The sequence below is a fragment of the Hypanus sabinus genome, chromosome 2 (assembly GCF_030144855.1).
Source record: "Hypanus sabinus isolate sHypSab1 chromosome 2, sHypSab1.hap1, whole genome shotgun sequence".
NCBI lineage: Eukaryota > Metazoa > Chordata > Chondrichthyes > Myliobatiformes > Dasyatidae > Hypanus > Hypanus sabinus.
The window spans coordinates 57,034,007-57,058,775 of NC_082707.1; the positions used below are offsets into that span (position 1 = coordinate 57,034,007).

Sequence of the window (24,769 nt, forward strand, 5' to 3'; positions counted from 1 at the left end):
AGTTCGATCTAGCATTTTGGGGAGTTAAACATCATGAAAAATATTGCCGCATTTATTTCAAACCCATTTCTGCTGATCAATATAGAACAGGTAGCAGCCAAATTCCAGCAAATATTTTGTGTGCCAAGTGATACTGAAATGGAAATACCGGTAATTGATTTGCAAAATGACATTGAGCTTAAAGCAAGATGAAGGGATGGTGACTTTTGGGGGCTTGTCAGCAGGGAGAAGTTTCCTCATCTCACCCATGTGCACTGAAAGTCAGTGCCTACTTCGGGTCAACGTATCTGTGTGAAATTGCATTTTCACAGATGAAAATTATTAAATCTAAGTACAGGAGCTGTCTTACTGACAGACAGCTCACAGACTGTCTCAGACTGGCTGTCTGTAGTTATGAGCCACATTTTAGGGAACTAGCAGAAAGTATTCAGCCCCAGTCATCACACTGAGTGCAACAGTCAATTTTATTCATTTATTTTTCATGTTGAAATAAAATTAAATAATGGAACTTAGAATTAAAGGTATGAAATATTGCAATATTCTTAAAGAAAGACAGCTATGGCCTGTTTGATATGCTATTTACAGTGTTTTCTTGGTTGAATTAATTTTAAAGTTTGACAAAAGCATTTTGTGTAATTCAAATACAATTAGCCCAAGTAAAAGGCCTCAAGTTGAAAGTACAATCTGTGCAGATTTTTCTCTAAATGATTTAGTAGGTAGGTCTTGCCTTTCACTGAGGCCGAGGTAGGGGATCTTGGGCTTAAAAAGGTTGGCAACCACTAGAATACACTGTGTAAAATCACGTACATTAGGGATATTTAATAGGATCTTGGATAGGCACTTGGATGAAATAAAAAAAATGTGTGAGGAAAAGGTTAAATTGATCGTGGGGCAGGTAAAGATGTAGGCTAAACATTGTGGTCTGAAGGGCCTGTATGTGCTGTACGGTTCTATGATCTGTCTCTCTCAAAATTGGTCCTCTGGAAGAACAGAATGGCAACCTATTGGTGAAACCAAAAGTGATGGGGACATCTCGTGGATTTTTTGCATCTGTATTTACTCAGGAGATGGACACAGAACCTATAGAATTGAGGCAAAGCATCAACGAGTTCATGGATCCTAAAAAGATTCCAGAAGAGGAGGTATTTACTGTCTTGAGGCAAATCAGAGTGGACAAATCCCCAGGACCTGACAATGTGTTCCCCCGGACCCTGTGAGAGGCAATTGCAGAAATTGCAGGGGCCGTAGCAGAGATATTTAAACACTCTTAGTGACAAGTGAGGTACCAGTGGTTTGGAGCATAGCTCATGCTGTTCCACTGATTAAGAAAGGATCTAAGAATAAACCAGGAAATAATAGGTTGGTGAGCTTGACATCAGTAGTGGGAAAGTTATTGTAAGGTACACTGAGAGACCAGCTATACAGTATGAGTATCTGGATAGACAGGGATTGATTAGGGATAGTCACCTTGGCTTTGTGCATGGAAGGTCATGTCTAACCAACCTTGTGGAGTTTTTCGAGGATGTCACCAGGAAAGTTGGTGAAGTGAATGTTGTCTACGTTGACTTTAGCAAGACATTTAACAAGGTCCCGCACAAGAAGCTGGTTAAGAAGGCTCATTCACTTGGCATTCAGGATGAGGTAGAAACTTGGATTAGACTTGTGAGAGGAGACAGAGTGACAGTAAATGGTTGCTTCTCTGACTGTGACTAGTGGAGTGCGGCAGGGACTGGTGCCGGGTTCACTGTTGTTTGTCATCTACATTAATGTTCTGGTTAACTGGTTCAGCAAATTTGCAGATGACACCGAGACAGTGGACGTAGTAGATAGCGAGGAAGACCATTAAACCTTGCAGCGGGATCTGGACCAGCTGGGGTCTTGACGAAGGGTCTCGGCTCAAAACGTTGACTGTACTCTTTTCCATAGATGCTCTCTGACCTGCTGAGTTGCTCCAGCATTTTGTACGTGTTGCTTGGATTTCCAGTGTCAGCAGATTTTCTCTTGTTTGAGATGGAATTTAATGCAGACAAGTGTAAGGTGTTGCACTTTGGGAGTACCAGCCAGGGTAGGTCTTACACAGTGAGCGGGTAGGGCACTGAGGAGTGTGGTAGAACAAAGAGGCGTGGGAACACAGGTTCATAATTCATTGAAAGTAGCGTCACACATTGATAGGGTTGTTTATAAAGCTCTTGGCACATTGGCTTTCAAAGATTATAGCACTGAGAAGAGGAGTTGGGAGGTTACCTTGACATTATATGAAATATTGGTGAGGACTAATTTGGAGTATTATGTGCGGTTTTGGTCACCTACCTACAGGAAAGAGATAAATATGATTGAAAGAGGACAAAGAAAATTTACAAGGATGTCGTTGGGACTGGATAATCTGAGTGATAAGGAAAGATTGAATAGTTTAGGACTTTATTCTCTAGAATGTTTTAGATTCAGCAGAGAGTTGATAGAGGTATACAAAATTATGAGGGGTATAGTGCAAGCAGGCTTTTTCAACTAAGCTTGGGTGAGATTACAATCAGGGGTCATGGGTTAAGGTTGAAAGGTGAAATGTTTAAGGGGAATATAAGGGGAAAGTTCTTCACTCAGAGAGTGGTGAGAGGTTTGAAAGAGCTGCCAGTGCAAGTGGTGTAAGTGATTTCAATTTCAGTGGTCAAGAGAATTTTTGATAGGTAAATGGATGGGAGGGGTATGGAGGGCAATGTTCCTGGTACAGCTTCATGGAACTAGGCAGCTTAATTGGTTAGGCAAGGACTGGATGGGCCAAATGGCCTGTTTCTGTGCTGTAGTTTTCTATGACTCACTAATCTGTGGTTGGAGCCACCTTGAATCAGTATGTCGTCCTTTGGCAGCCCAACCAAATCTAAGTTTTGTGCAGAAGACACTGGATGGTGTTGTCAGCTTGTTGGCTAACTCTTGGAGAAGAGATTTCAAAAAATTATCCGCATTGGTTCTAATGCTTCTATTTAGTAATATCTTTCTGTATGAATTGTTCTGCTTTCACTCCAGTGTGCTCCTTTGATCTGATGGTGCCACTCAGTCTGCTGTTCCAGTTTTTGGCACATAAAAAACTATAAATGCTGCTTGAACTATTTATTTGTTCTCCTGTTTGCAGGTGAATGCATTTTCTAAAAATCACCTTGAATATCTGATTAATGCTGATATCTTGGGCTTGTTATATCTTCCATCAAAATATTTGATCCTATCTGAGGAGCTCTAGGGATTCAGTGTAGACGACTGGTATACATTTTTCTCTGAAAACCTGTTAGTTATCTCTGAAAGCAACTTGTATAAAAATATAACATGTCGATGATTTAAATTATTTTTGTATAATGGATTGTTCAAAATTTTATGCATGCCTATGTACGTATGCCATGAAAAAATTCAACTGTTTGGTTATTCAGAATTAGAATTTCTCTTTCCTGCACTGGGAATCCTGCTGGTATTTGATATTAAGGAACTGGCTGATAAAGCACCCTAGAGATAATATTGATGTAATCCAATAATAACCCTTCACTGATTCATCTGGAATTGTTTTACTCTCTGGCGTAAATTCAAAAACAATATTGGGAAAGTACATTACAAAATCAATAGAGACCAGAAATTACCTTCTGCTTAAAAAAAGGTTATTTTGTCTATAAAAATATTTTTGAGTAAAAATTACGTTATTTTTAAATAAAAGATACCAACATCTTACTTCCTAAATTGTATAGAATGATTATTGTTTATTTTGATAAGTGCTACTGAAGAAATTGCTTTTTAATTTAATTAATGTCTTTTATTACTAAATACACATTTTTAAAAAAACAATGAGAATTCAGAATCAGTAAAAATTAATTCAGTCAATATCATTTAAATCTAAATAACTATTGGCGAACAGGCAGTTTATAATCTTTGACTGAACACTTCTGAATTATTCAGACTTTGGACATGTCATCTCCAAGTTCCTTATTTCAGGTCATTAGGTCCCAAGCCCAAGTATCACTCTTGGACAGCGGAAGAATTGTCTGAACTTGGATCTTCCTGACCCCCATGTTCCTCCCCTAAAGATGTGATAGGTTACACCTTTTAAGGAGATGGGTTATCCTGGATATTCCTGTTGGCAAGATAATGATGGGGGAAGCCCTGCATCGTGTAAGTTTTCGGAAGTGAAGAATTGCAAAGATGACAACTGGGAAAATGGATCAAGATACAGCAGATGGAATTCATCTGGGAATGTGGGCCATGAAATTTAACTCTGACAAGTATGTACTGTTTCATTTTAGGAAGTTAAAGCAGATTAGAGCTTGTCAGCAAAGAGTAGGACCCTGGAGAGTTGTAGAGCAGAGAGAGCTAGGAGCAGAAGTGCAGTGTTCTCTGAAAATAACAACATACAGGTTGGTAAATAAAGACATCGGCATGCTTGCATTCATCTTCATCTGTCAGGGCATTGAGGACAAAAGCTGGGACACCATGTTAGCTGATCAAGACGTTGGAGAGAATACATTCAGGAGTTCTGGTTCTGGTTACTGGTTACTGGTTTCTGCAGTTCTGGTTACCTAGATATAGGAAGGATGTCATTCATCTGGGAAAGGAGCAGATAAGTTTCACAAGGATGTTATTGGGATTTAGGGGCTTGAATTAAATGGAGGGAGTTGATAGGATAGGACCTCTTTTCCTTTGAGTGCTTAGGGGTGATCTTACAGAGGTACAAAAAACCATGAGGGCAAATATGAGGTGAATGGCCCCAGTCTTTTCCCCGGGATATCATAGTCTAAAACTATGGGGTTTAGTTTTAAAGTGAGAATGGAAAGGTTTAAAGCAGGACTTGAAGGGCAAGTTTTACCACATAGAGATCAGTGTGTATATGGAACAAGATTCTGGAGGAGGTGGTAGAGGCAGGTAAATTTACAATGTTTCAAAGATAATTAGACTAATACATGGATAGGAAAAGTTGAAAGGAATATGGGCCAAATGCAGGAAAATAGGACCAGGCAGGTAGGCAACTTGGTCGGCATGGATCAATGGCCCGAAGGGCCTGTTCGACCAGTGCAGAACTCCAGAGCTCTGTGATTGGTTAAGTACTGATGGGCTCAATCCACTGACTGGCGCAGGACAGACACAATGAAAACGACTCTTTCTATTATATTCTGAGCATAGTCAATGCAGTCTTAACCAGGCTCAATCCAGTTCCTGTTGCTTCAGTGTTCAGAGTTTAAATACATGTTTACACTTAAAGATAGGTAGTATAGAAGTTAAAACTGGATTGCTGGACAAGTTTAACAACAAGCTCCAGAAAGTAGATAAGTTGTTTGGCACCATTGAAAAATTCTTATCCTACTTCTGTACCATTTCTGACCAGAAATGTTTGATGCAAACATTAGGTAATGAACAGATAGCAGAGAGAAAGAGTAACAAAAAGCAAAGTTTTATATTTTTTACTACGGAAGTTCTTCACTATATATTTTTCCAGAAAATACCAAACACAATAAAGATAAGCAATTGTCTATTTTCATAAAAACTAAATGAGAAAAGAGCAATCTTTAAAAAAATTATATTTATAATATCCATCAAAATTGGAATTCTCAAAAATGACCTAACTATCCACATGGTAACCATAACTAAATTAGTAGGAATAACTAATTTTGGACTGACAGAAATATTCAAGCAACTTTACTAAGTAATCATGAGTTTTGTGTTGTTGGAGTTGAAAGGATATTTCTGTCCAGGAGGCAAGAGTTCAAACCTGCCAGCAATGAGCCTTTATACTGGAGCAGAGGGTGCTGAGGATGTTGCATGTGGTTTCCTGTATTCCAAAGGAGAATTGCTGAGGAGTTTATGAATTACCCTGAGATTTTTGCTAGAAGAGCTGAACAGTATTATAGTGATGCCTGTTAATCTATGGTATGATTGGGATTTTGAAACATGGAAATGGATCTCGACCTATTCCCACTACTTTCCAATTAATTTACATAATTACAACAATCTAGGCTTGCAGCCAGTTCTACGTAAACTATGGTTTAGTTTAGTAGAAACAAATGCTTGCAATGTCCTTGCTCCTGAATTGAGGCATTTAAAGCTGCAATGACTGCAATGCAAACCTGCATTGTAGTGTTATTACTGCTCACTGTTCTCCTTCCTGATATTTCGCACATTGAAGAACAAGAAAGTGATTGATCCCCAGTAGTGTAAATGCTTCACCAAAACAGTCACTCCTTTCCTACTTCCCTAGAACACAAGAGGGGGCCATTCAGCCTATCCCAGGAGAACAATACTACCACCACCATTCTTCTCTCATTTGCCAATCTCCTTCTCACATGCCAAACAAACCCCCTTTTGATACTTCTGCCATTTACGTACCCAAAGTGTAACTTGTAAGAGTAAATTAAGCTTTGAGAGAAAATGAGGTACCTGACGGGAAACCAAGGAGAGAATGTGTGAACGTGGCTCAGACATTCTGTGGGATAATTCCATCACAAGGAAGAAGCAGCATTCTGAAGGGAGAGTGAGGCAAACATGGCTGACAGGGGAAATCAAGGACAGCGTAAATGCAAAAGAGAGGGCATAAAATACTGCAAAAACTATTGTGAAAGTAGAGGATTAAGAAGCTTTTCAAAATCAGCAGAGGGCAACTATAAAACCAATAGTGGGAGAGAAGATGAAATAGGAAGGTAAGCTAGCCAATAATACAAAAGAAAGCAGCAGATTTTTCAGAGATACAAAGAATAAAGAGGAGGTAAGAGTGCTTATTGGACTGGTGGAAAATGTCACCAGACAGGAAATAGTGGGGAACAAAATAATAGTGGCTGAACTGAATAAGTACCACGGGAAAGTCTGCAGATCTTGTAAATCCTAGGCAACACACATAAGAAGCTGGAGGAACTCAGCAGGTCAGGCAGCATCAGAAGGATCTCAGCCTGAAACATTGACAGCTCATTCATTTCCAAAGATGTTGCCTGACATGCAGATTTCTGCCGGCATTTTGTGTGTGTAGAACTGAATAAGTATTTTGCATCTGTCTTCACTGTGGAAGACACCAGCAATATCCCAGAAGTTCAAGAGGGTCTGGAATACAAAGGAGAAGGTGCTTGGGAAGCTGAAAGCTCTGAAGGTGGATGAGACATCAGGACTAGGTGGACTATACACCAGGGTTCTGAAAGTTATAGGTGAAGAGATTGTGGAAGAATTAGCAGTGAGAGTCAACAGATGTTGCTTATTTAGATTTTCAGAAGGCCTCATCAAGGTGCTCCATATGAGGCTGCTAAATAAGATGGGAGCCTGTGGTGTTAAAGGAAAGGTACTGGAATGGACAGATGATTAACTGATTGGCAGAATGTAAACAGTGGGAATAAAGAGGACCTTTACAGGTTGGCTGTCTGTGACTACTGGTGTTCCACAGGGATCATTGTTGGGTCTGCTAATTTTCACATCTGCAAATGGACTGGATGACAGAATTGATGGCTTTGTAGTCAGATTTGTAGGTGATATAAAGATAGGGACAGGTAGTGTTGAGGAAGCAGGGAGTCTGTAGAAGGAGTTGGACAGATTGGAAGGATGGGCAAAAACGTGGCAAATGGAATACAGCATATGGCAGTGTGTGGTCATGCGCTTTGTCATAAAGGTATAGACTATTTACTAATTGGATGAGAATTCAGGACTTGAAGGTGCAAAGGGACTTGGAAGTCCTAGTGCAGGGTGCACTTAAGGTTAACTTGCATGTTGAGTTGGTTGTAAAGAAGGCAAATACAGTGCTATTATTCATTTCAAGAGGACTAGTGTAGAAAAAAGCAAGGACATAATGCTGAGGTTTTATAAGGCATTGCTTAGACTACATCTGGAGTTTGTGAGCAGTATTGGGCCCCTTATCTAGGTAAGAATATGCTGGCACTGGATCGGGTTCAAAGGAAATTTATGAGAATGTTTTCAGGGATGGGTGTTAACATATGAGGAAACCTACCAAATATTGTATGGCCTGGAAAGAGTGTATATGGAGAGGAAGTTTCCAGTAGTAGGAGAGTTTAGGACCAGGGAGCACAGATCAGAATAGGACATCCCTTTAGAGCAGACATGTGGAAGAATTTCTTTAGCAAGAGGGTTGTGAATCTGTGTAATTCTTTGTCCCAGACAGTTGTGAAGGCCAAATCATGGGGTATATTTAAAGCATAGGTTGATAGGTTCTCGATTAGTAAGGACATCAGAAGGCAGGATAAAAGGGAAAAATAAATCAGTTATGATTAATTGGTGGAGCAAACTCAGAGAGCCAAATGGTTAACTTCTGTTTCTATGTCTTATGTCTTAAAGTTGCAAGATCAGAATCAAATTGAGCCTTTTGAAGCTGCTATCAGAGGTACAAACAACTCAGCCCCCATTTTTCCTCAAATCAAAAAGTAATAGTTGTGAATAAGCACATTTGGTGATGGTGAACATATAATAGCATTGGGTAGCTTCATCAGGAGCACATTTGTCCTGTAGTAATGACAAGTTAAAAAATTGCCTCACCTAAGTTTGCAAAAATGGTGGGAAAACAGTATAAGGTTTAAATTCTAAGGATTACTACTGCACACCTGAAGCATTTAAATTAAAATAGAGAAAAATAGGGCTGTGTCGCAGGTGTAGTATCATTTAGATTGAGAGCTGTAATTTAAGGATATTTCTCTTTCAAAAACAAAACAGACAGAAAGGGGAAAAAAGAGTTTTGGGAGACCTGTGGCAATTAGGACAGCAGAAAGTGAGAGAGGACTTTTAGTTTAAAAATTCTCTTTGGGTTGTTGTAAAATATATATCTAAGGTCAGTAAACATTTCCGGGGTGTTTTTAGATCAAGGAGTAAGAGGTTACAGTGTTTAATTGAGTGTAAGGAAATCAGAGAGATGTCACAAACAGAAGTGCTTCTTCAGGGTTCACACAGATTGGATGAATGGGAGAATGAGCAAGGTCAGAAGTGGAAATGTTCGCCCATGACTGAACGGTTTTCCTTTGTAAGTCTCACAGTGGTTTTGTACAAGGTACAAGTCCCGGAGCTCACCTCCAAACAGTATCAAGGGACTACTGTCATTAGAAGGGCTGCTGTGATTCAAGAAAGTGGCTCAACACCACCCTTCCACGTGCGAGTAAACAAGGGCAAATAGCTTCGGCTTTGCCCAAAAAAGTGAATTTAGAAGAAAGAAGTTAATTTCCGGAGAAGTACGTTAAGGAGGCCATAAGGAAACAAGCTATGTGAGGAGTAAACAAACCGGCAAAAAAGCAGTCAAACTTGGCTAACTGGGTAAGGTAATTAAGGACAGCTAATTAAAAACTTACAATATTGTCGAATAGGATAGTAATTACTGGAAGAGGCAGAGCTGTAAAATCAATTACAGATGAATAAGACAATTGACAGAACAGAAACAAAAGTAAAAAAAACAAAACTGAACAATGGAATTTTCCAGACTCTTGAGCAAATTTGGAAATCCCAACTTCAACACCACTGATCAAGGGACACAGGATGCCTGTGCTTAACCGTGAGACTCTCCACGATGTCTCTGGGGGTGGGTTAGGATGCTGCACACATCCCCAGATTTCCCAATATTCCAGCTGGGAACTACAGTATGTTCACAGAAAATACTCCAGGATAAAGCTCACAAGTCTTTTGAGGCCACCCATTTCCAATGGAGAGAGCAGAATGCAGACAGGGTGAGTAATAAGTGACTGCCTTTTAATTTGAGTTAACTTAGCTTGTTGAAGAAGTTGCTCACAATCACCCCCCACCAGCACAAAGACGATTTGGAATGGGCAATAATGCTGGTCCTGTTGCTGATGCTCAGATCCTGAAAAAGATTACTAAGTAGGTTTTGTATTTATGATTTTAATTACGTTTGAGCATCCTTGATATTTTCTTTTAAAATTTTGTCTTTTTGAGCTTCTATATATATGAATGACATAAATGCTTGGAAACATTTAATTTCAGTGACAAATTTGACAGTTAATAAGCCTCACCAGTGTTTTTCTGGGGGCTACTGTTATTCTGGGAGTAGGATCTATTACTTTTGTTCAGAGAACTTGTGGTGCGCAGAGAATTTCCTATTAACTGGAATCCGTTTGCCAGGAGGTTTTGCTCACGGATCTGCTCCACAACATTTCTGGCTCCGAGAGGCAGGTCAGCATTTAATAAAGGCCAGGCTCACTGAAGGAAGCACCACGTTTATTAAAGCTATAGTGTGATGGAATATTTAACGCAAAAAAGCTTTCTAAGTGGAGCAAGGGTTTAATCATGCCGGTGCCCAAAAAGAACGTGGTAACCTATCCCAATGATTATCAGCCTGTATCACTTACACCCACTGTGATGAAGTGCTTTGAGAGGTTAGTGATGAAAAATGTCAACACCTGTCTGAGAAGTGACTTGGATCCACTCCAATTTGCCTACTGTCACAACAGACCAACAGCAAATGGCATTTCATCAGCTCTTCACTCAACTATGGAATATCTGGATGGTGAAGGTGCTCTTCATTGACTACAGCTTGGCATTGAATACCATCATCCCCTCAATAAGTCAGTAAATTCTAACTCCTAGGCATTAATACTTCATTGTGCATCTGGATCCCCGATTTCCTCACTTGCAGATCTCAGTCTGTTTTGGATTGGCAATAACATCTACTCTACAGTCTTCTTAGCAAATAGGAGATTGAAAATATAGCAGAGTGGTGCCACAACGACCTGACAGTCAGTGTCAGCAAGACCAAGGTGCTGAATATTGTTTTCAGAAGAAGGAAACCAGAGGTCCATGAGCCAGTCTTCATCAGGGATCAGAGATGGTCAGTAATTTTAAATTTCTCGGTTATCATTTCAGAGGATCTGTCCTGGGTCCAGTACACAAGTGCCATTACAGGAAAAGAACGACAGTGCTTCTACTTTCTAGAGAAATTTGCGAAGACTCAGCATGACATCTAAAACTTTGAGAAACTTCTATAGATGTGTGGTGGAGAGTATACTGCCTGGTATGGAAACACCAATGGCCTTGAAAGGAAGAGCCCACAAGAAGCAGTGGATACAACCCAGTCCATCACAGGTAAAGCTCTCTGCACCAATGAGCACATCAACAAGGAAAGCTATCATAGGAAAGCAGCATCTGTTATCAAGGGCCCCCACCACCAAAGCTATGCTGTCTTTGTGCTTCTGCTGTCAGGAAGGATGTATTGAAGCCTCCGATCCCGCACCACTATTAGGGTCAGGCACAGTTACTAACCCTCAATCATTAAGCTCTTGAACAAGAGGGGATTAACTTCACTCACCCCAACACTCAACACTATGGACTTACTTTCAAGGACTCTACAACTTATGTTTTTGACATTTATTATTTGCTTATTAATTTTTTAATTTACTTTTGCACTATTTATTGTCTTTGCTCATTGGTTGTTTGTCCGTCTTTGCTGCATGCAGCTTTTCAATGATTCTGTTATTTCTTTGTTCTTACTAGGAATGCCCATAAGAAAGTTAATCTCAGGGTAGTACATGGAGACATATATGTACTTTGATAATAAATTTACTTTGAACTTTCTTGAACAAATGTTTTGTACTTCTGAAAAGCTGTTAAATTCTACCCCAAAGAGCCTTTTTTAAGTGATTTATTTTTGTCTCTTTCCAAAAGTTTCAAAACAAACTATAGAGGGAACTAAGTCTGCTTTTACTAAACAAATTTTCATAACTGATAATTTGCTAATTATTTTTCTACTAGAAATGACTCAATTTTTTCCTTGCATTTGAACAATATGGTAGAAATTACCAATTAAAAGTTTAATGCACGAAAAAGAAGTTGAATTATTGTCTTTGACTGAAAGCATTACCTTTGCCAAATAACATTTTGAATTAACGTTCCCCACAATGTCACTGCAGTTTAAAAAAACAAGAGTCGCAGGGAGATGGGAACCAGAGCGCCAGAACAGTTGGTAGAGAGGTTGTGGTGAAAGAAATTGGTAAGACTTCAGACAAAGTCAGGAATTAAAAGGTTGAGTATGATGTGACTAGAGTCCTGTATATTTCAGTGCAAGAAGTATCGTAGGAAAGGGCATGGATCAACACCTGGAGTTTGTAGCCATTAGTGAGACCAATATTCTGGGGTTCCATTGTTTTAGATGTGACAGAGCAGGAGGGATTAAAGGAGCCGTGACATTACTAGTCAGGGGAAATGTCATGGCAGGGCTCCATCGGGACAGATGAGAGAACTCGTCTAGTGAGGCATTATGGGTGGAACTGAGAAGTAAGAAAGCTTTGGCCACATTAACGGGGCTATATTACAGACCATCAAACAGTCCAAGGGATTTCGAGAAACAAATTTGTGAAGAGATCTCAGACTGTTGCAACAAACATAAGGTTGTTATAGTAGGTAATTTTAACAATCCACATATTGACTGGTACTCTCATACTGTAAAAGGACCAGATGGGATAGAGTTTGTTAGATGTGTTCAGGAAAGTTTCCTTCATCAGTATGTAGAAGTCCCAACAAGACAGCGTGTGCTACTGGATCTATTATTAGGGAATGAGACAGGGCAGGTGACAGACGTTTGTGTGGAGGCACTCCTTGCATTTAGTGACCACAATACCATTTGTTTCAAAGTAAATATGGAAAAAGATAGGTCTAGTCTGCAGGTTGAGATTGTAAATTGGAATAAGGCCAATTTTGATGGTATCAGAAATTATCTGGCAAGTGTGGATTGGGACTGGCTGTTTTCTGATAAAGGGGTACTTGGTAAGTGGGAGGCCTTCAAAAGTGAAATTTTGAGAGTACAAAGCTTGTACGTGTCTCTCAGAATAAAAGGTAAAACTCAAGTAGGTTTTCAAGAGATATTGAGGCTCTGGTTAAGAGAAAAAAGGTCATAGCAGGTATAGGCAGGTAGGAACAAATGAGGGGCTTATGGAGTAAGAGAACACTTAAGAAAAAAATCAGGACGGCTAAAAGAAGTCATGAAATTGCTGTAGGACACAACGTGAAAGAGAATCCTAAGGAATTCTCCAGATATGTTAAGAGCAAAAGGACTGCAAGGGACAACACTGGTCCTCTAGAAGACCAGAATGGTAAACGGTTGGGGGAGATCTTGAAGAATTTTTTTTGCATCTGTATTTACTCAGAAGGTGGACACAGAGTCTATAGAAGTGAGGCAAAGTGGCACAATTTTATGGACCCTGTACAGATTACAGAGGAGGAGGTGTTTGATATCCTGAGGCAAATCAGGCTGGATAAAACCCCAGGGGCTGATGAGGTGTTTCCTCGGACCCTGTCAGCATGGCTTTGTGTGTATTAGGTCATGTCTAACCAATCTTATACAGTAGAGTTTTTTGAGGAAGATACTTGGATGAAGGCAAGGCAGAGGATGTTGTCTACATGGACCCTTGCAAAGCATTTGACAAGGTCCCGCAAGGGAGGTTGGTCAAAAAGATTCAGTTGCTTGACATTCAAGATGAGGTTGTAAACTGGATTCGAAATTGGCTTTGTGGGAGAAGCCAGAGAGTGGTAGTAGATGGCTGTCTCTCTGACTGGAAGCCTGTGACTAATGGTGTACCACAGGGATCGGTGCTGGGTCCTTTGTTTGCCATCTATATCAATGATCTCGATGAAAATGTGGTTAACTGAATCAGCGCATTTGTGGCTGAGACCAGGATTGGGGCTTGAGGTGGACAGTGACAAAGGCTATATGGGTTGCAGATGGATTTGCAACAACTGGACAAGTGGCAGATGGAATTTTTTGCAGACAAGTGTGAGGTTTTGCACTTTGGTAGGACAACCTGAGTAGGACTTACACAGTAAATGGCAGGGCACTGAGGAGTGTGGTAGAATAAAGGGACATGGGACTACAGGTCCATGATTCGTTGAAAGTGGCATCACGGGTAGGTAGAGTTGCAAAGAAAGCTTTTAGCATGTTGGCCTTCGTAAATCAAAGTACTGAGTACAGGAGATGGATGTTATGTTGAAGCTGTATAAGATGTTGTTGAGGCCTAATTTGGAGTATTGTGTGCAGCTTTGGTCACTTACCTACAGGAAAGATATAAACAAGGTTGAAAGAGTACAGAGAAAATTAGCTCGGTCTTGAGGACCGGAGTTAAAAAGGAAAGACTGAAAAGGTTAGGACTGTATGCCTTAGAATACAGACTGAGAGGAGATTTGATAGAGGTATGCAAAATTATGAGGGGTATAAATAGGGTTAATGTAAGCAGGCTTTCTCCACTGAGATTATGTGTGACTCTAACCAGAGGTCATGGTTTAAGGATGAAAGGTGAAAAGTTTAAGGGGAACATTAGGGTAAACTTCTTCACTCAGAGGGTCATGAGAGTGTGGAATGAGCTGCCAGCACAAGTGGTAGATGCGAGCTCATTTTCAACATTTAAGTAAAGTTTGGATGGGTACATGGAGGGTAGGGTTATGGAAGGCTATGGTCCCATTTCTGTGCTGTACTTCTCAAAAGAAAAAACACTATTGTGTATTGCAAAGCATTTACCTTCTTATAGTGAATTGTCTGGATCATTGCTGTTTCAAAGCTGTGTGTTCCCTTTAACTGTGCCTTTTCCCACAGTGCTTTAAGAACTTGTACTGATGCATCCTGGGTAGATAAGGGCTTTGCAGAATAGCTCTGTGAAGGAGAAGACAATACACATTGCTAGGTCATGTGGCTGACTTGTTTAAATCAAAATGTGGGAATACTCAGAATTACAAGGTCTTTATATACCTTGCAGTCAAGTTAATGCAATTTCTTCAGCAAATATTCTGCAAGGCTTGCGGGTGAAATAAAATTTTAAATAAGAGCACATTATTGACCAAGGCTGTAATTATTTACAGGGTTCAGTCATTTTTAATATTAATACATATGGACAGACAAATGAATTGATTGAATTAATCTTGTGCTGATTTCAATGTGCCATTTAAGTTACTTTTCAGAATAAACTTAGAATGGAAAGAATTGAGTCTGCAAGAAATAGCAAACCAGAATACAAGCGAGTGGTAACAAAATGTAAACTGGAAGAAAAGGCTACGGTAAACCAGAGGACTGGCAAGATTTTAGCATCCAATAGCCAGATTTGTGGTAAACCAGAGGATTAGGAAGTTTTTGGGATCCAGTAGCAGAACTGAGAAAATGAGTTTTGAGAGAAAACTTGCACGTAGTATTAGAACAGTGATCATTTCCATGGAAAGATAACTGGGAAGAGGGTGCTTTAGGCCTCTAGAGAACAAGGCCAATGAAGCAAAGAAATGGGCAGATTGTTCAAAAAGTGAAGGACATTGGTACTATCCTGAAGGTATTAGATGGGCTAATTTCAGATAACATGATATTGTTATTTAGGGGCTAAAGGCGGACAAGTCACCAGGGTCCAATGGACTGCATGTTAGGGTTTTATCGGAAGTGGCTGCAGAAGTAGTGGTCCCACTGGCTAAAAAATTTCAAAACCTGCTGAACTCCAGTCAGGTAACAGAAGACTGGAAAGGAGCCAATCTGACCCCCTTGTTCAACAAAGAAGAAAGGCAGAAGGCATTGAAATGCAAGCTGGTTAGTTTAACAGCTTTTATTGGCAAGCTGATAGTGTCAATAATCAGAAAAAATAGCTAAGCATTTCAGAAAAGTGAATGTAATTAAACCTAGTCAAGAAGCACTGGTACAGTAGCACAGTACTTAGTGTAGTGCTCTCCACTGCCAGCGGTGAAGGGTTCAATCCCCCATTGGTACCCGTAAGAAGTCTGTATATTCTCTCCATGATCATGTGGGTTTCATCCGGGTCCTTCTGATTCCCCACACATTCCAAGGACGTACGGAGTTAATAAGTTGTGGGCATGCTATGTTTGTGCCAGACAATGGCAACTCTTGCAGGGTGCCCCCAGCACAGCTTTGGACTGCAGTGGTTGTTGACACACACAACACAGATCACTTCATGTCTCAATATACACATGATGAATAAAGTTAACCTTATCTTAATCTCATGATTTTATGAAAGGTAAATCACGTTTGACACGTTTGTTTGATTTCTTTGTGGATATAACAAGAAAGAACCTGTAGAAGTAGTCTATTTAAATTTCCAAACAGCATTTAATAAGGTGCCATATAAGAGGCTCATTCATAAATTAAAAGCATATTGTATCTGAGGAAACTTATTTGATTGGATTGAAAATCTGCTGTCTCATAGAAAAAAGATGGAATAATTGTATCGTTTACACACTGGAAAGAGATAACTAGTGGAGGATTACAGGAATCAGCTGTTGTCTATTTATATTAACAATTTGGAGGAAGGAACAATTTGCAAAGTTTCCAAATTTGCTGATGATCTGACAACAGATGGAAAATCGTATTGTGATTCTGCAACAGATTGAGTGAGCAGGCAAAAGACTGGCATTTAACGTAGGAAAGTTTGGGGTCAAGCATTTTGCTAAGAAATCAAAACATAGAATGGCATTCTATGTGGAGAGAGATCAAAGGCACAATATAATGTGATTACCATAACTTGTATGGATATTAATGTTAATTTATATTTATTGTAGGGAGAGAAAGCCATCTTAAGCTATCGGGTGACGTGATGAGAATTATAACACTGAAGTTAATGTCTCCAGGTGAGGGAATTTTGTTGCTAAGACACAGAATTAATCTGTATGAAAAACAAATAAGGGGTCAGATCATGCTGGCTGATTGTTGTGGAGCATCAGTTCAAAAACATGAACTGTTTAACAGTTACCTTCAATCCCTACCCTGTTTTCCGGTTTGTATCCTACTTCCTATCTCTGCGCCATGACAAGTTCTGACATTATCCACAGTAAAACATTATATAATATATGAATCTACTGCACTATTTTTGTAACTCTACCTGTTACCACTTCAACAAGTTCAATGAAACAACTTTGGAAAGGTATTTACCTGTTGGGAAAGAAACAGGATGTAGATCCAAAGCTGAGGCTGATCAGTGTTGAGGATGAAGCTGGATTTACTATACAGGCAGTAAAATCCTTTCTGTGGACAGCTGAAGAGTACTTTTGCTAAACATCCATTGATGGAACCTACACAGAAACAAAGGGAAATTGACAAAACTTTCACTTGAGTACTTTAATGAACCAAAGTTTAGTAAAAGGTTGAGAAAGAAAAACACCTAATCTTTGATTAAAGCACCTGCACTATTTTAAAATGTTCTTGGCGAGAGCGTATTTTTTTTTTCTTCTTGCTAATCTAACTGTTAAATCCCACTCTCCACAGGATGCCACTGTGCCCTCTCTTCTGGTAGTTTCAGAAAACAGTGGAGTATAAACATTTATACTGAAAGGTAATGATGTTTCTTTTTCTATAAGTACTACTAACTTTTTTGACTTTATACATTTAAACCACCGCAAAATGAACAGCTTTTATCCTGAGACTTTGGGGGCCAGTGTAAGGACTCTTCAGTTTGTATGTGCTTTCCCCTTCAAAGCTGGCTTTCAAAGTTTTTAGAAACTTGACATTTATGTAACAGGTCTGAATGCTCCTTGTTGCTTCAGGAATGTCTTAAAATCTAAAACTATCTACTCAATCCTTTTTATTGGCTGGACATGACTTTTGTTGATTGCTATCAGAAACTTTCCAATTTAGATTTCCAGGGCAATCGCCTCTCATGCCTTTGAGATTTTCTACACTGACTGGTCTGAGCATTTGATTCTCAGTATGTAATGAAAAATCAGTTCTGTGTCCAAGTCTGAAACATTGCAGAGCTGTATCAAATAGAATGACAGCTGGCAGTTTCCTCAGAGTTACTTGCAGCTTAACTCAACCAGGTCTTAGGTGTAGGCAAAAATAGCAACAAAATTTTGTATCAGAAATGTTGCATATGCAGAATATTATGGAAAATCTGCAGAGAATTCTAATTTTAATTGTGTGAAATATTTATGCAATGTTCCAGAATCTTATTTTTAAAAGCTACAAATCATCTCCATCAGGACTGGCGTCCTGTCGCATTCACCTCAAAAATAAGCAAATGCTTTGAGAGGCTGGTCAAGGACTACATCTGCAGCATGCTACCACCCACACTGGACCCCCTACAATTTGCCTACCCACACAACTGATCGACAGACGACACAATAGTCACTGCTTTACATACTGTCCTTACACACTTAGAGATGTTTATGTGAGAATGCTGTTCTTGGAATACAGTTCAGTATTCAACACTATAATTTCACCCAGGCTCGACAAGAAGCTCAGAGACCTCAGCCTTGTGCAGCTGGATCCTGGACTTCCTGTCAGATTGCTAGCAGGTGGTAAGAGTGGGCTCCCACAGCTCTACCCCTCTGACCCTCAACACAGGAGCCCCCTAGGGCTGTATCCTAAGCCCCCCCTTTTGCTCTCTGTATTCCCATGTCTGTGTCACCACCCACAGCTTCAATCTGCTAATTAAATATGCAGGTGATACTACATTGATTCGCCTTATCTCAAATAATAATGAGGCAGCCTACAGAGAAGAAGTCATCACCCTGACACAGTGGTGTCAAGAAAACAACCTCTCCCTCAATGTCACAAAAACAAAGGAGCTGGTTGTGGATTACAGGAGGAATGGAGACAGGGTGACCTCTATTGACATCAGTGGGTCTGGGGTTGAGAGAGTGAACAGCTTTACACACATCATCAAGGACCACACTTGGTCTGTACATACCGGCTGTGTGGTGAAAACCATGCCTCTTTTACCTCAAATCGTTCAAGAAATTCGGCATGAGTCCCCAAATCTTAAGGACTTTCTATAGGGGCACAATTGAGAGCATCCTGACTGGCTGTATCACTGCCTGGTATGGGAACTGTACTTCTTTCAATCGCTAGACTCTGTGGAGAGTGGTGCGGACAGCTCTGCATCTGTGGATGTGAACTTCCCACTGTTCACGACACTTACAGAGACAGGTGTGTAAAAAGGGCCTGAAGGATCATTGGAAACCCAAGTCACTCCAACTACAAACTGTTCCAGCTGCTACCGTCAGGGAGACGGTACTGCAGCATTAAAGCCAGGACCAACAGGCTCTGGGACAGTTTCTTCCACCAGGCCATCAGGCTGATTAATTCACACTGACACAATCATATTTCTAAGCTATGTTGACTGTTCTGTTGTATGTCTTACAGTACATACTATTAATTACAAATTACTATAACTCATACATTGCACATTCAGATGGAGACGTAATGTAAAGATGAATATGAATGATGAAAATGAAAAGGTAAAGATGAATATGAACTCATGAATTTGAAGGCTGTAAGAAATAAAGTCAATTCAATTCATCAGCTCCATTAAAGACACTAACCTCCCCACCATTAATGACATCTTAGAAAGGCAAAGCTTCTAAAGGGCACCATCATCATTAAGGACCCCCACCACCCAGGACATGCCTTCTTCTCATTACTACCATCAGAAAGGAGGTACAGGAGTCTGAAGACATACACTTAACATTTTAGGAACAGCTTCTTATAAATTTATATTTCTATATAAATATATATGTATTTCTTATTGTAATTTATGGTATATTTTATGTATTGCAGTATACTGCTGCCACAAAACCACAAATTTCATGACATACATCAGTGATAAATAAACCTAATTCTGAAATCATTAGAAATGTAGGCTTAAGTGCAATAATTAAATTTAAAATGTTCCCTGATTCTCCCTGCTATAGCTGGCACCTGCGACAATCCTGGGTCTTGTACTTCACACATATATTGGAAATAGGCCCTTCAGTTACGTTGTGTGTACTGACCATGATGCCTGGACACGATCCATATCCCTCCATTGCATTTTCATGTGCTTCCCTAAATGTCACTACTTTATCTACGTCCACCACCACCCCTGGCAGCACCATCCAGACACTTACTGCTGTATGGGTTTTAAAAAAAACCTTGCCTTGCAAATCCCCTTTTAAACTTTTGCCCCTCCTACCTTAAAGCTAAGGTACAATTTCTACATTTCTACACTGGGAGAAAGACTTTGATTATCAACTCTACCATATAATTTTCTATACTTCTAGCAGGTTGTCCCTCACTTTCTGATGCTGCACAGAATGCACATTTGTCCAACCTCTCCTTAAAGCTAATACTCTCTAATCCAGGTAGCATCCTGGTGAACCTCATCTACACAGAGTAAAAAACAAGCAGGCAGATCTGTAAAAAGGTTACTGCTTTATACAGTTGCTTTATACAATTGTTCATGTCAAAATTAGCAGCATTCTACTATGTAGCATGGTGATTGAATGGAAGAAATTTAAAAAATAGTAAAATAGGCCCAGGATACATACCACCAGGTTCAGTAAGAGTTGTTATCCATCAACCATCAGGTTCTTGAACCAAAGGGCATAACTTCACTTGTCCCACCACTGAAATATTTCCACAACCTATGGATTCACTTTCAAGTACTCTTCATCTAATTTTCTGAATATTTATTGCTTATTTATTTATTCATTCATTCATTCATTCATTCATTTATTATTTCTTCTTTTTGTACTTACAGTTTGTTGTCTTAGACCATAAGATACAGGAGCAGAAGTAGGCCATTTGGCCCATCAAGTCTGCTCTGCCATTCAATCATGGGCTGATCCAATTCCTCCAGTCATCCCCACTCCCCTGCTTTCTCCCCATACCCTTTGATGTCCTGGCTAATCAAGAACAAACACACCCAATGACTTGGCCTCCACAGCTGCCTGTGGTAACAAATTCCACAGATTTACCACCCTCTGACTAAAGTCATTTCTCCGCATCTCTGTTCTAAATGGATGTCCTTCAATCCTGAAGTTGTGCCCTCTTGTCCTTGCCTCCCTTACCATGGGAAATAATTTTGCCATATCTAATCCATTCAGGCCTTTTAACATTTGGAATGTTTCTATGAGATCCCCCCTCATTCTCCTGAACTCCAGGGAATACAGCCCAAGAGCTGCCAGACTTTCCTCATATGGTAACCCTTTCATTCCTGGAATCATTCTCGTGAATCTTCTCTGAACCCTCTCCAATGTCCGTACATACTTTCTTAAATAAGGAGCCCAAAACTGCACACAATACTCCAGGTGTGGTCTGACGAGTGCCTTTTAGAGCCTCAACACCTCATCCCGGCTCTTATATTCTATACCTCTAGAAATGAATGCCAACATTGCATTCACCTTCTTCATCACCAACTCAACCTGGAGGTTAACCTTTAGGGTATCCTGCACAAGGGTTCCCAAGTCTTTTTGCATCTCTGCATTTTGAATTCTCTCCCCATCTAAATAATAGTCTGCCTATTTATTTTGTCCACCAAAGTTCAGGACCATACAGATTCCAACATTTACCAGTCCTGACGAAAGGTCTCGGCCCGAAACCTCGACAGTGCTTCTCCTTATAGATGCTGCCTGTCCTGCTGTGTTCCACCAGCATTTTGTGTGTGTTATTTCTCTATATCCCTGTTACTATTGGGTGGTCTATAAAAAACACTCAGTAGAGTTATTGACCCCTTCCTGTTTCCAACTTCCACCCACAGAGACTCAGTAGATAATCCCTCCATGACTTCTTCATTTTTGGCAGCCGTGACACTATCTGATCAGCAGTGCCACACCCACACCTCTTTTGGCTCCCTCCCTGTCCTTTCTGAAAGATCTATAGCCTGGCACTCTAAGTAATCATTCCTGGCCCTGAGCCATCCAAGTCTCTGTAATGGCCACAACATTATAGCTCCAAGTACTGATCCATGTTCTAAGCTCGTCCACTTTATTCATAATACTTCTTGCATTACAATAGACAAATCTCAAAACATCAGACTGAGCACATCCCTTCTCTATCACCTGCCTATCCTCCCTCTCGCACTGTCTTCAAGTTTTCTCTATTTGAGAGCCAACAGCCCCTTCCTCCATCTTTTCAGTTTGATTCCCACTCCCCTGCAATTCTTGTTTAAACTCTCCCCAATAGCCTTAGCAAAAATCCCTGCCAGGATATTGGTCCCCCTGGGATTCAAGTGCAACCCATATTCTGTAATCTCATCCCCAATAATCGATTGCAACAACTTCCCAACCCTTGATGTCAGGCTAACAGGTCTATAGTTTCCTTTCTGCTGCCACCCCCACCCTTCTTAAACAGCAGAGTAACATTTGCCTTTTTCCAGTCATCTCGTACAATGCCAGAATCTATCGATTTTTGAAAGATCATAATTAATGCCTCCGCAATCTCTCCAGCTACCTCCTTCAGAACCCGAGAGTGCATTCCAACAGGTCCAGGAAATTTATCCACCCTCAGACCATTAAGCTTCCTGAACACCTTCTCAGTTGTAATTGCACATACTTCACTTCCCTGACACTCTTGAATGCCCGGTTAACTGCAGATGTCTTCCACTGTGAAGACTGATGCAAAATACGCATTCAGTTCCTCTGCCATCTCGCATCTCTCATTGCAATATCTCCAGTGTTATTTGCTATTGGTCCTATATCTACCCTCAACTCTCTGTTGTCCGTTATACACTTAAAAAAGCTTTTAGTATCTTCTTTGATATTAGTCACCAGCTTCCTTTTATAATTCATCTTTTCTTTTCTAATGACCTTCTTAGTTTCCTTCTGCAAGTTTTTAAAAGCTTTCCAATCCCCTATCTTCCCACCAGCTTTGGCTTCCTTGTATGCCCTCTCTTTTGTTTTTACTTTGGCTCTGACTTCACTTGTTAGTCATGGTAATATCCTTCTTCCATTCGAAAATTTCTTCTTACTTGGAACATATCTGTCTTGTACTTTCCTCATTTTTCGCAGAAACTCCAGCCATTGCTGCTCTGCTGTCCTTCTTGCTAGAGTCCCTTTCCAGTCAACATTGGCCAGTTCCCCTCTCATGCCATTGTAATTTCCTTTATTCCTCTGAAATACTGACATATTGGATTTTATTTTTTCCCTCTCAGATTTCAATGTGAACTCGATCATTTTGTGATCACGGTACCCTAAGCGTTCCTTAACCTTAAGCTCTCTTATCACCTCTGGATTATTGCACAACACCCAATCCAGCACAGCCAATCCTCTAGTGGGCTCAACAACAAGCTGTTCTAAAAAGCCATCACTTAGACATTCTACAAATTCTCTCTCCGGAGGTCCAGTACTGACCTGGTTTTCCCAATCCACTTTTCATGTTAAACTCCCCAATGTTTATCATGACATTGCCCTTCTGACATGTCTTTTCTATCTCCTGCTGTAACTTGTAATCCACATCCCAGCTGCTGTTTGCAGGCCTGTATACAACTGCCATTAGAGTCCTTTACCCTTGCCATTTCTTAACTCAACCGATAAGAGATTCTACACCTTCCAATCCTGTGTCATCTCTTTCTAATGATTTAATATTATTTCTTATACACAGGGCCACATCATACCCTCTGCCTACTAACCTACCTTTCTGAAACACTGTATATCCTTGGATGTTCAGCTCCCAATGCCAGCCATCCTTCAGCCAAGTTTCAGAGATGGCCACAACATCATATTTGCCAACCAGTAGCTTTATTTCTTATTCAAATACAACACATTCAGTCCAGTATTTGTTGCTTTCTGTTTTAACTGCACCATACCTCTATTTCCCTGCAACTCATCCCACTGGCTCTGATAATGCCTCATCTCCTGCTTGTCTTTTCTATCATCTCTGGTTGCACGCTCTTTGATTTATTTCAGGTTTCCCCTTCCACAGCCCTATATCCCTGGTTTCCATTCCCCTGCCAAATTAGTTTAAAGCCTCCCGAACAGCTCTGTTAGACCTGCATGCTAGGATATCGGACCCCTTTGGGTTCAGGTGTAACCTGACAGGTTGTACCTCCTCCAGAAGATGCCCCAATGATCCAGGAACCTGAAGCCCTCCCCCCTACACCAGTCTCTCAGCCATGCACTAATGTGCCTGATCATGCTATTCTTGCACTCATTAGCACGTGGCACAGACAGCAATTCTGAGATTATTACCCTTCTGTACTCTGGGTGAACGTGCTAGTTGTGTAGTCTTTCATTGATTATGTTATGGTTATTATTCAATAGATTTTTTGAGTATGCCCACAGAAAATAAATCTCAGGGTTGTATATGGTGATATATATTTACTTATATAATACAGCTTCCTTGAACTTTGAAATATCTAAACGACTTGGACCGTGATAAAAATTATACACTTAATTTCAACAATCCACCATGCAAGAAATTAGACAAAATGCTGCATGTGTTTTTGAGTAGAAGGCTCTTCTGTAGTGCTGCTTTCTGCAGCTGTGGAAATGACATTATTTGGGTGGCCAAGATTAGACTTAGCTACAAAAAAAATACAAGCAAACTGGAGGAAGGAACGCACCCTCAAACTTAGCGTGAGCAGCTTAGAGATTATTTTTCAGAAAAAAATTCTCTAATACTTTCTTAATACAGATTGATTTAAAGTGAACATACAATTTAAAAACTTCTGTTCCTGAAAAAATATTTGAGTAAAAATCTCTTCCATGTGCTGAAGCATTCTTAGCTCAAGCTGACCACTGCAAGTTGCAGGGAATCCCCCCATGTTCAGACTTCGTTTCTGTGTTAATTTGGAACACTGGACATTTCACAAGTGCTTCATGCACAAGTACTGTCCTTTTCTCTTTGGCAGCTTAAGGAGTTTCAGGAAGACTGGGAGCTCTGAGATGCCAGAAAAATGCTGTTCTGATGCATAATGAATCATTGATCATAACTTTGTCATGAAATCCCAAATTGAGTAATAACCTCTGGTGGTTCTGACACCCTTACTACCGCAAAGCCCTAGGCATTGCTTTGAAGAGCAATCGGAGTCGGTACACTTAATACATTTTCAGTGGGTACTACTCCATTAAGTCATTTTGGCAGATAATACTTCTT

General features: G+C 40.2%; 1 protein-coding gene across 8 annotated transcripts in view; it reads right to left on the reverse strand.

Moving 5' to 3' along the window:
• The window catches only part of veph1 (ventricular zone expressed PH domain-containing 1), a 238,005-nt gene that overhangs the window by 39,162 nt on the left and 174,074 nt on the right, over positions 1 to 24,769 (reverse strand). For all 8 annotated transcript variants that reach the window (XM_059946577.1, XM_059946567.1, XM_059946587.1 and 5 more), the window contains 2 exons: positions 16,850 to 16,989; positions 14,453 to 14,584 (listed from right to left, as the gene is read on the reverse strand). In XM_059946577.1, the coding sequence (XP_059802560.1) occupies positions 14,453 to 14,584; positions 16,850 to 16,989 (272 nt within the window). Of the gene's footprint in view, positions 1 to 14,452; positions 14,585 to 16,849; positions 16,990 to 24,769 lie in introns of those variants that run through there.